This window comes from Rhinatrema bivittatum, chromosome 8 (genome assembly GCF_901001135.1).
Source record: "Rhinatrema bivittatum chromosome 8, aRhiBiv1.1, whole genome shotgun sequence".
Lineage (NCBI taxonomy): Eukaryota > Metazoa > Chordata > Amphibia > Gymnophiona > Rhinatrematidae > Rhinatrema > Rhinatrema bivittatum.
This window is the reverse complement of record NC_042622.1, coordinates 253,726,516-253,739,173: the sequence shown is the minus strand read 5'-3', so window position 1 is coordinate 253,739,173 and position 12,658 is coordinate 253,726,516. Positions and strand designations below refer to the sequence as shown.

The window sequence follows — 12,658 nt, the reverse complement described above, 5'->3', positions numbered from 1 at the left end:
ATCAGCTATAAGCACGATAGAAAGAGGTTCAGGAAAGAATTAAAAACGTGGCTTTTCTGTCAGGCATATGAGAGTGACAGCTAAAAAAGGAAGCTGAAATCCACGTATTCTGTTCTTATTTGTTAATTTTAACTTGTTTATTTTTAGCTTATCTTGTTTTAGGGGTAATATTAAGATTTTAACTTTGTTTGTTTTAAGTTAATTTTAATAATATGATATGAGATCTTAGCAATTTTTATGTAATAATTTATGCTTACTTTCTGTAAACCGTAGCGATGGAATTTTACTGTGCAACGGTATAGAAAAACTGTACAAATAAATAAATATAAAGAAGGATGCAGCAATTCTTCTGAATATGGGCTGGGGGCAGTGGTGCCTGGGATTTGAATGCATACACAACCATTCTTTCATCCATGCCTGGAATAGCAGAAGGGTCATCTCCTGTTGCACAGGATAGAACCTATTGCAGAGGTCATACCATTGGATAGTGGGTTACAAACAAATCCACTGCTATCAATGGAGGAAAGCTTAGGAAAGCACTTCTAAGGCTTCCATGTCCCTGTGTTCCCTTTGCATAACATCCACATTTTAAGGTATGTGGGGTATGAAGACTTAGTCTAATATTTAACTGTAGGCAGCATGACGCCTGTCTAGTCATTATAGGGGGAGTCTTAAGTTTTGTATTGCTAATTCCTTAGTCATGGAAAAGACCACCAGTGTGTGTCTGTCCAGCAGCAATTTGTCTAATTTGGGTAGACGCATTCCTCACTTGACCTTTCAAAGGACTACCATGTCCTTACAGGGTTTCAACAGTGCAGATTACCCCAGTGATTTCTCAAAGATTTGATGGAATCATATCACTGCGGTTTTGGGCTGTAACTGCCACGCTCTATAGGTTACCCCAGTGCTTCACTTTTACCCTCTTGCCACAAGGGATCCGTAGATTGTAAGCCCTCAGGGGATAGGGAAATCCCTACAGTATCTGAATGTAATCCACTTTGAAATGCCAGAAAGCAGAACATAAATCTAAAATCTAATAAATCTAATAATAAATCCTCTGTATTTATTCCGCACTTTTTTGAATTCTGCTCCTCTTATGTTTTCTTTCCCTCTGATCTATGTCATCTGTTGTCATCTCTTCCTGCTCTGCATCTCGCAACCTTTCTCCTCCACCATGTGAAATGGGAAATTCCTGCTGTCCCTCCCGTGCACTGTAGCTTCATAACCCTTTCAGCCCCCTGTCCCTGCACCAATACGTGTACCTCAGGTCATCTTCCCCCTCATTCTGCCTCGTCCCTCCACGTGATACGCTGAATCGGAACTCATTGCTTTTCAGATCCTCTGTCATGCTTTTTCTTCCTCCTGCCCTTCTGCCCCCTTCCTCTTGCTTTTTGACCTGTCTTCCTGTTTCAATATGGTTTGGGCTCTTTGGAATAAAAAAAAACCTCATTTCTTTATTTTCAGTCAGATGCACCATACAATTCTTTCTTTTGCACTTTGCTCTCATGCTCTTTCTTTCTCCTCACTTTTTGTCCTTTCTCTCCCTTTCTTTGTCCTGTGCATGCATTTTTTTCCCTCAGGTTTTCATTAGAATTGCAGCATATATGCACATCAATCAAAAAGGGATGTTTTCTCCAGCAAGAACGGCTATTACCCAAAACTCAATTTCCCCTAACTTGAAATAGCTATTTAAAAAGCCCTTTGAGATGGCTGTAGCATTCTTATCTCATTCCTCGTGCTGATTCAGTGCCCCTTCCAAGAGAGAATGCAGTTCTTTCTTTATCATTCAGGGCTAGGGGCTGAATTTAAATACTATTTTACATCCAATTTTCTCCTTTAGTGTCCAAACCAATTGCAAAACAGAACACTTTCTCTTCAAATTATATTTTTTGTGCAAATGTAATATTTCGTAGCCTAGGTCATCATAGGAACATTTTTGTGATAAAATCCTAGACATAAAGGTAATAGTATTGTTTTTTTCTCTGTAATAACATTGTGTTTGTAAGTGTTTCCAAAGGAGAATTTTGCCATTTCCTTGTGAAAACATTTCCCATACTTGAAATCAAATATTTACATGCAGTAGCTTGCCTGTTGCAAAGCGTGTGGTGCATTTTATCAGCGTTCACAGGACTGGATCCTCTTCCTGTGTTCTCTCCGAGCTGTAGGGACCCCTGTGTTTTACTCAGCATCATTCCTGACCCAAAACAACTTTCCTGTCTTGTATTCCTCAAAGCTAAGCAGTAGATCCTGTTCCCATGAGAGTGCGTTTATCTAAAATACAGTCATTCCCCCACCCCTGGCTTTGCAATTCCTAAAGAACAGAAGAAAGTAAGGTCTTTAATAGCCGAGAGTGAGCGTAAACAGGCGAGTTGCCAGAATTAATCTCCTATCCGGTATGATTCCATCAAGCCCCGGGCCTGCAGATGTAATTCCAGATGGTGGCTGCCAGTTCATTTGGCATTTGCTCACTGACAGGAGTCATTAAGTGGGCCTTGGTGCCGAAATGCAGAATCTCAACGCACCCCCCTCCCCTCCCTTACAAAACTGATGGTTTGTGCTGGAAGCGGAAAGCCAGCTGAAATACTGTTGTTCTTGTCAAAAGCTGCCAGGTGACCTCTCTCTCCGTCCTTATATTTCATGTGGGCTACTTTGCGGTCTTGCTCTTCTCTCTGTATGTTTGGCTTTCACCAGGAGTCCTGTCCAGTGTGTGCTTCTGTTTACATCTGCTGTCCAATTTGTTTTTCTAGCCACGTGTCTCTCTCAGGGGTTTCCTTTTCTCTCCTGGGGATTCCTGTGTGGCGTTCCCTCTTTCTGAATCCCAGAGATCTTTGCCTGATTTTCTTCCCTCCTTTGTTATTCTCCGCTCACACATGCGCCGTCTCCTCTCTCTGTCTCTGCACAGGGCGCCCACTCTTTGTCCATATTTCACATCTCTCGGGGATTTCCATGCGGTGGATCTTCTTTGTGTCCTTGTATATGCTTACATTCCTCAGACGTCTTCTTCTTTATCCATTTCACTGGATCTCACAGTGCACTTCCCTTTTGGTCTAGATTTTCTAATTTCACATGGAGTTTTCTGTCTATGTATCCTAAACTTTTGGACATTTGAAAGGAAATTATCTATTAATGATAGAACCTTTTTAGGGGTGAATACGAATGTGAGGCTGTATTTGGTGATGAAATCTCCCAAGAAATAAAATAAAAATCTTACTTTAGGTTAGCATATATAGTGTAAAAGAAAGAATAGAAGACATGGAGATAGAAATTGTGCTGGGCAAAAGGAACTTTTTAATTTTAGATTTTAAAGAACCTGTGGTCAGATGCAGTTCTGTCTGTACTTTATCCTGCAAAATCAAAAGACTCTCCCTATTAAATGTTGTGACTAAGAGGTGAATGAATTTTAAAAGTGGGGGGGAGGTGTGCCAGAATCGGGAGACGTGCACCTACATGCGTGCATATCTCCCGATATTTATTCATTGATTGATTTTGTATACCGTCATTCGGTGGGGCCATCACAACGGTTCACATAATTACAATAGTATACACGAATATCTCACTTGAAATGAAAATAGGGGCGTGGTGTGAGCGGGGCATGGGCGTTTTAAGGCAGGGCCAAGAGCTGTGCGCGCTAGTACCTATCAGCCTGGACACATGCCCAGGTCCAGAGCCACGTAAATTTACTTCTACAGCAGAGGAGATGCACGTTTAAAAAAAAAAAAACAGGCATCTGTAAGGGGTTTGAGGGAAATGGGGTAACTGGGCAGGGGGGGGAATGCACGCTAAAGAACCAGGGTGGGGTTTGAGGACCTAGCTCTAGACAGGACGAACTGGTGGACAAACTGGTGAAACTGATCATGGCGTGGACATGCGCCTGTTAAAAATCTCCCCCATCCCTTGCACAGCTCAAACCTGAAAGATCAATTTTAAAACCCACGCGTGGGCGTCCATGTGCGTGTGGTTCCTGGCGCTCGCACACGCGTGGGTTTTAAAATTGCAGATTTAATAACATCTGTGCGCCCATGTGCGCATGTTTAAAATTGCAGATTTAATAACATCTGTGCGCCAATGTGCGCATGTTATAAAGTCTGCCATCCGCGGACACATGCGTGCCCAATTTTATCTTGGCGCATGCTTGTGTGCAAATGCTGACTCGCACGTACGGGGGGATTTCGGTAGATGCGCGTGGTGACGCGTTAGGCCCTTTCCCCAGTTCTCTCCCAGTCCGCTCCTAAACCCCCTAGCTAACCTGCCTCCCTTTTCTCCTATCTGCCCCAACCTCTAAAACCTCACTATCGTTTGTTTTTGGGTTTTTTTGTTTAATTACTTACCTGCTTTTCCGAGCAGCAGTAACTTGTGTGGGCTGGTCGGCTGATGGCACACGCTTCATCAGGACAGTGCGCAATGGCGTTGTCCCGGCCTGCCCATGCCCCACCCAAACCCCGCCCCTTCCCCAAAGCTGGTTCTTCCGCATGTACTGGGAGATATTCATGTGGCTGCAGGCGTTCGAAAATCCTCGTGGTGTGTGCGCGGCCCAGCCACATATGACTCTCCCAGTTTTAACACACATAGGCCTTTTAAAACTAGCCCACAGCTGTGAGCACCCACTTTGCAAAACTGGATACATTCATACATACATATGCCTAGGCTGTTTTAGAAGATACACACGTATGGATGCATATGTTATAAAATTGCTGCATCTCTGGGCACGTACATGTGTGCCTGCATGCCCGTTTGAAAGTTATGGTCCTTGAACATACATTTAAGAAAAAATCTATCCCAGCTTTACATTTAGGGCAGAGAGTTAATGCCGCAACACCTGCCGTCTTGAAGGCTTAGAAAAAATGCTAATTGCATTGCTCACACCTTAGCTTTTTAACACAGGTGAGGCACTCCTTAAGGGCCTTAAGTGACCCTGCCTGTGGCAAGTCCTTTGGCCATGTTTTTACCAAGACATAGGGAGGGTAATTTTATAACAGTGTGTGGTTGAGAAAAGTCCACATATGCAGACTTTACCCCAAATTTTCAAACCAAAGTTATGTCCATATTTTCATTTTGAAAATTGGCAGGTAATTGGCCTAGTACCTGCAGAGAATAACTCACACAAAGTTACATCTGCTCTTCAGAGCACATAATTTGTGCAAGTTAACTTAACTTGAATAATTTTTTTTTAAATCAGAAAACATACATGTAAGTTCCAACTCCAAAGTCCACCCCCTTCCCCTCCCAAACTTTGCTCCCCACTTTGCATAAATGTATTCATGTGACCAGGCCATATATGACCTTTTACATGCAGGGGGATATTTTTTAACAGCTGCTTGTGGTTGTAAAACATGGTTTTATGTGCATAAATGGCTATGAAAACTGAGCCGTAAGGGGGCGATTTTTTTCAAATGTCCGCATTAAGAAAAAGCCTACAGGTACTTTCTCTTTGAAACTTGCTCTGGGTGCAAAGTAAGCGTGGACATTTGCACCTGTTTATCTATGGCTACTTTTGTCATTAATAATAACACGCATAGATTTGGAAATGTGATCTACATGTGTTGTTTCCCCCACCCCCGGGATCGCCTCCTGTCGATATGACTAAAAGTATGTTCATTCTGGAACAATGTTGAGGGAGGGCCGTATTCAGGTGGCCTGAATTACACAGTCCAATCACTATTTAGAGAAGGTGTTCCGGGTGATGTGTTTTGGTTGAGGGAGGAAAGTTACACACGTAGATTGCATTTTCACGTCCATGCATGCTATTTTCCATTCAAAAAGTACCCTGCAAAAAAAAGCAAGTATTTTCAACATGAATGTTCACGCTGACTTAGTTTGAAACTTGCAGCAAAGCTCGCTGTTAAAAAGTACCTGGGGGGGGGGAGATTCAAGATGGCTCCCTGAACGGTCGCATACGAGGACGCCTCCGAGAGTTCTCTGAATTTCTTCAGAAAAATTACCTTTGAATTACTATGCCACATAAGAGAAAAGGGAAAGTAAGGGTATACCCACCTGAACCCTTACTTCCCTTAGGACAGCGGATTATATCACAGTATGCGACACCCATATCAAATATTGGGGTACCGAGCCCCGTTGGCGAGTTGGTAGGAGGAGGAACGGCTTCGCCTGAGGAGATATCGTTGCCCCAGCCAGAGCCGCGAGAACAGCCGAACGCACCTCCTCCAAGCAGCGCCGGGACGGCAGAATCGTCGGGGAGAGATCCCTTGCAGACGCCTCTGTCAGGTGGCCAGAACGCCGTTGCGTTGGACCGGGAGAGAGCCTCGATCTCCTCTAGTACTCCGGAAGGATTGGTGTGGAATGGGGAGAGTTCCCAAGGCCAACCGCATAGAGGTACATCAGGAACCGGAGAGACGGAGGAAGTAAGAACTTCGCGGCCCCCCCTGGAGATAGTCAAATCGGCAGTGATAACCATCAAATCGCTCTGGGAGTTGATTGTGAGGATGACAAAGGTATTTAATGAACTCACTCAAGAAACAGAAGAAAACACACAGAAATTTCTTGTATTAGAGAATAATATCAAATCGAAAGTAGAAGAGCAAACCAATGCCATAACCCAGGTTGGGAATGACCTAAAACAATTGTCTGGAGTGAATGTAGAATGTATGAAAAATCAAGCTATTTTTCAGCGGAGAATGGAGTCAGTGGAAAATTTTTTGAGACAGTTAAACATCAGAGTTATGAATTTTCCCAAAGTGGCTGGCGAGATACCAATACTAACTTTTAAAAGGTACCTGAGAGAGTTCCTGAAAATCCGAGAGGATCAAATACCAGCCTTAAAAAAGATATTATTCTTGAGACAAAGACAAAGCCAGATACAGATATCCCCATCGGGGGAAACTGGAGGATTTGAGAACTTAACAGATTATTTAGAGAATTCTGGGTTTGAAATAGTGGAAATTGTTTGTCTCTTTTTTTTCTGAGAATGATAGAGCAATAATAATGAGATATTATTTTAAAGCTATGAATGTTCCTTATTTGGGTGGGTTAATTCGTATTTTTCCTGACCTCTCTAGAGTTACTCAATTACGCCGAAAAAATTTCCTAACAATCAGGTCGATACTGTAAGACCGCGGGAGAGCGGACGAACGCCCGCTCTCCCGGCGCGCGCACCGGCCCCTCGCCGGTGCGGGCGATTCAGTATTTAAATGAGGTGACGCGGGAAAAACGGGGAAAAGGAGGCGCTAGGGACACTAGCGCGTCCCTAGCGCCTCCTTTTTGTCAGGAGCGGCGGCTGTCAGTGGGTTTGACAGCCGACGCTCAATTTTGCCGGCGTCGGTTCTCGAGCCCGCTGACAGCCACGGGCTCGGAAACTGGACGCCGGCAAAATTGAGCGTCCGGTTTTCGGCCCGACAGCCGCGGGCCGAATTCAAATTTATTTATTTATTTATTTTACTTTTTTTTACTTTTGGGGACCTCCGACTTAATATCGCCATGATATTAAGTTGGAGGGTGCACAGAAAAGCAGTTTTTACTGCTTTTCTGTGCACTTTCCTGGCGCCGGAAGAAATTAGCGCCGACCTTTGGGTCGGCGCTAATTTCTTAGAGTAAAATGTGCGGCTTGGCTGCACATTTTACTTACTGAATCGCGCGCGCATACCTAATAGGGCCATCAACATGCATTTGCATGTTGAGGGCGCTATTAGGTGCCGCGGGTGGGCCGCGTGTTTTCCTCCCCTTACTGAATAAGGGGTAAGGGAAAACACGCGTCCAGAGCAGGCTGACAGTGCGCTCCGACGGAGCACACTTTACTGTATCGACCTGATTGCAAGCAGAGGCCCAGGCCCTGGGCGCAAATTTCATATTGAGATATCCGGCGAGGTATGTAATAAAGTACTCTGGGAATACTCTTGTTTTCTATAATCCAGAACAATTGAGGGAGTTCTTAAATGCCAGAATTGTTGTCCCAACAAGTCAAAGCTCGCCTATGTAAATGAAGGATATGGTTTAATCAGAGAGCATGTAAAAGATAATAGTTTCTACTGAATTCTCCTCTGTTGCCTTAATATCTCCCTCCCCCCATGTTTCTTTAGAAAAAGAATGAAAGTCTTATTGCCTATTCATATTTTAGGTGTAATATTTTTCCTGTGTGTAACTTTCTTTTCAATATGAAACCAAAGTTTTTCTTTGTGTTGTATTATAAACAATGGCATAAATAAAAAATAAAAAAAAATAAAAAAGTACCTGTGAACTTCATCTCGATGCAGACAGTTTGACAATTGTCCTTTGAATATTCTCTCTTCATTATACTCAAGATTACAAATTTTCTGTTACTGAGATATCTTCTTTTCTAGTTCCAGGAAAGCCCACCTTGTCCGTGCACCAGACTTTGGAAAACAATCTTTTGGTGCAGTGGAAGCCTTCCTCAGAATTAGAAGGTCAGCTTCTGGGGTATCGGCTGCAGTTCGGTCGTCAGGACATAGACCCATTGGCAACCCTGGAATTCTCCAGCAAGGAGGATAAGTATATAGTCACCAATATCCACAAGGGCGCCACTTACCTGTTCAAAATGGCTGTCAAAAGCCGTGCAGGTTTTGGGGAGGAAACCGTGGAAGAGTTTACGATTCCTGAAGATGTGCCAAAGGGATACCCCCAGATTCTTGACTCTAGCAATATTACCTCCATGTCTGTCCAATTTGGCTGGCTGCCTCCTGTGCTGGTGGAGAGGAACGGTATTATCACCATGTACACGGTGGCCTATCGGGAAGCCAATTCTCCTGGAACCCTCCTGGAAAAGGAATTGCCTTCCTCGGAAAGTTCCTACATTTTGCGCGGACTCAAGCCCAACACTGCTTATGATGTCAAAATTCGTGCTCATACCAGTAAAGGCCCCGGGCCTTACAGCCCAACTGTCCAGTACCGCACATTCCTCCTGGACCCAGGTAGGGCTTATCAGTTTTTCTCTCTGCTTTTACTGGGGCTGGTGCTGAGAAGCAGGAAACCAAAATTCAGCACTAGAAAATAGCAGTTGGATTGGAATTTGCTGCTGGTAAATAGAAGGGATTGATTTCACAGTATAACTTCACTGCCTCCTCCAGGTAAGTGGTGTTTTTTCACTTATTATTCAAGTTTAGTTCAGTCACTGCTGATTGGCATCTGGGTGGACCAGTCATATTACAGGTGGGAAGAGCCTTTTTTTTTTCCCCAGCTCTTTTCATGCACATAAATAGAATGGTCTCATCCTCTACTGAGCATGCTCGGAAGTCTGAAGCCTCCTACAAGTCTCCTTCACAACAGCCATTGAACACTTAATTTTATATGATGGGAAGGGAGGATGCAGGAAAAGTCTGATTATGTTGGAAAAGGCTGTGTCCTCCCCCCCTCCCCCCCCCCCCCCCCCCCCCCCCAAGGACTCTGAAAGGGAAATTTCTGCCTCAGGGCCTCATGATTCAGGAATTGGTTACTGAGTCATGTTACAGAGCGTGCATGTGTGTATGTATATGTGTGTATGCGTAGCACAGCATTTGAGTCTCTCTGTTTTCTGGATTATGAAGCACATTGTGGAACAGGACTTGGTGTTTTTGCTTTCTGAGCTGCAGAGGAAGGTACAGGTACTGTCTGTATCTGTAATCCCTTTCTTCTGCTTTTTTTCTTCTCCCTCTCCTTCCCCCTCCCTTCTATCCCACTTGTTTCTAACAGTTTCACCCAAAAATTTCAAGGTAAAGATGGTGATGAAGACCTCAGTTCTCCTGAGCTGGGAATTTCCAGAGAACTACAATTCTCCCATACCATACAAGGTCAGTGAGCCGGCAGACTTGTGTCAAAGTGCTGTGGCTGCTTCCAGCAGAGTGAATAGAGGTAGAGCAGATGAAATTCTTGAAACTGCATTGAACAATCTATCCCTTGCCAGAAAATTTGTTGATGGGGATGAGTGACCTTGACTTTAATGCTCCATCTGGAGGAATTCAGTTTTCCATATTTTTTTTTTTTATTTTGACCCAGCAATCCTGCATCTCTGGGCTTCCAGCTTATTTGGAAAAAGGACTGTGATCTGGCAGCTTGTGTCTTCATTTGCATCTACCTGGGGATATTTTTCACCTATTCTATATCCCTGGCTTCGGCTGACCTGGAGATCAGAAGGCCTGATCCAGAAATTGAACCCAAGTCACTTTGAATGGCTCTGGTTTCTCATATTTTGTGTGATTTGGGAATTAGGATCCTCTCTGCTGGTTAAAATCTCTTGGTCTCTGCCTTGGAATTTTCTTAGACCAGCCAATTAAATATCTCCCTCTCCTTTCAGAGGTGAAGGAAAATGTAGGGACTTGTATACTTCTTCTGGTGTAATAGAAATAAGCTAGCAGCAATGAGTAAATTATAAACTTTTGCTTTGAGTCTCACTGACTGCTACTTCTTCTACCTCCCTTTAGATTCAGTACAATGGGCACAATGTGGATGTGGATGGTCGAACCACCAAGAAGTTAATCACCAACTTGAAGCCCAAAACTGACTACAATTTTATTTTGACCAATCGAGGAAACAGCATGGGTGGCTTGCAACAGAATGTGGTAGCAAGGACTGCACCAAATATGTTAGGACACAAACCAGTAGTGACTAGGAAGCCTGACCCAGATGGTAGCATCACAGTTCAGATGCCAGCTGTGGAGACCTCAGAGCTAGTCCGGTGGGTGTTTACTGCATTGCTTCTGATTCTCCAAATATCTCTAACCCAGTGAGGCATAACTGATAACCTCTCAAAGCCAAGGTTTGAGAGATCGAGGAGGGAATAAATAGAAATTTAGAGGAGAAAGAATAATTGAAAGGGGTAAACTTCTCTTATTAAGTCTTGCTGAGTACCTTCATATCTTGACCTTGTTGTATAACATCTAGACGAAATATCAGCTAGGTGACTACTACTGATGGGAGTAGGGGAAGGAAAAAGAAAATTTCATATAGATTACATGTCACTCAGGATAAAAAGGTGCCCATCCTTAGCCTAAGCACTAGGGTTAATGATGGTGGTAGCGATAGTGTAGACAACACCTCTAGTGTAGTTATATGTCGTAGTAAATCTGTTCATGGACCTGCTGTAGCAGGAGACAGACTGCAGAAACTAATGAAAAGAAAATTAAGAGGACTACCTATAGTTAGTTGGATTCCTGAAAATAAAAGGAGATAATGCACTACTGCTTTTATGCCAAAAACCCTGTATTTAAATCTATAGAATATGCAAGGAGAACCTGCCAAAAAAACCAGAAAAAAAATATAGAAAATCAAAGGAAAAGCTGCAAAGGGCAATTGATGGAAATTTCAGATCTTTAATCAGAGAAACCTTAAAATAAAGACGTATCTAAGTACCTGATTGATGACATCTAAAAAGAGCTGAGAGATGATGCAGAAAGAAATAGGACAAGAAACAGGAGATCCGCAAAGGAGTCCCTGAAGGAGAAGTGCCAGAATAGCCAAAGAGCACCAGAAGAGAGACGTAGAATTGCAGAATTAAATGAATGGAAAATAATGCGGGTGGATTTGAAAATGCAATCCGTATGCGTTTATTCCCCCCCCCCCACCAGCAGCAGGGACACCTCCTCTAAATTTGACTGAAAGTAGATGCGTTGTTTCATCAGAGGCAGACTTCTAGTTGGATTGAGGCAGGGCCATTTTCAGCCACTTTTTACCGGCGTTAATGGATTTGAAAGAAAAACTTGCGTATTTTCATCTGTGTGTGTCCTTATTAAGTAGTTGTACTGAACTGTAACTAAATACATAACAAAAATTTCAAAATAACCTAGAAAACTATGCAGTTCTTCTTCTTCCATCCCTTAACCTACCGCTGCTTCTGACCCTAGCCTGACATCATACCCCCCCTCTGTCTCATTTCCGGCTAAGACAATGCAAGGTCTGAGTCATGAGCTGAGGCTGGATCCTTCTTGGCCTTTTGGCCGAGAACTGCCATAATATGAATCATAGGGCGAAATTTTCAAAAGAATTTGCATGCGCACAGGCAGCAGATATCTAGCAATTTTCAAAAGCCTACTTACATGCTTAAAGTGTACTTAAGTGCATAAAACCTATTGACACTTCAATAGCACATTTCATAGCAAGTTTCAAAAGCCCACTTAAGCACGTAAAGTGCATTTATGCACATAAAACTCAGTTTTAAGCAGGTAAATACTTTTGAAAATTATCCCCATAAAGTATAATGGCAAATAGGGACCATCTGGTCTGCTCAATTTATTTCTTTGTACCATGATACAGACCCCAGTTGATCTGTCTTCCTTTGCAACTAAGGATCCCCCAAAATATGGGTGGTTTTTGGGAGGGGGGAAGATGGGGCTAATGTCCTGCTAACTGCCTCCACCAGAGAGACACAACTGATTGCACCCTGGCCATAGTGGGAGCATTAAAATTGTCATGGAAAATAAATATTAATATATATACTGCTGGGATCACCTAAAATATATACAAGCAACCTACCATAATTTTGCCATCTTTAATCCATTGTTATTCCCCATCTCTTCTATGAATGAACATGAAAAATTGGTTACAATTGATAAAATCTTAGTATAGCATTTTATGAAAAGAATAATCCCTAATAAAACATTTTATTGAGCCACAAATACTTCACTAATAGCTGAATCCTAGTTATTTCTAGAAGATAAACACCCCCTCCCATGTATACCAGAATGAAACGTAGATATCTTATATTACTACCCTTAACACC

At 43.0% G+C, this 12,658-nt stretch overlaps 1 protein-coding gene across 26 annotated transcripts in view; it reads left to right on the top strand.

The window, feature by feature from the left end:
* PTPRS (protein tyrosine phosphatase receptor type S) overlaps nucleotides 1-12,658 on the top strand; it is a 568,002-nt gene that overhangs the window by 441,989 nt on the left and 113,355 nt on the right. For 17 of the 26 annotated variants that reach the window (XM_029614603.1, XM_029614614.1, XM_029614622.1 and 14 more), the window contains 3 exons: nucleotides 8,292-8,879; nucleotides 9,637-9,734; nucleotides 10,365-10,618. In XM_029614603.1, coding sequence (XP_029470463.1) covers nucleotides 8,292-8,879; nucleotides 9,637-9,734; nucleotides 10,365-10,618 — 940 coding nt within the window. The remainder of the gene's footprint in view (nucleotides 1-8,291; nucleotides 8,880-9,636; nucleotides 9,735-10,364; nucleotides 10,619-12,658) is intronic. The other 9 variants (XM_029614620.1, XM_029614626.1, XM_029614619.1 and 6 more) reach the window with 1 other exon arrangement.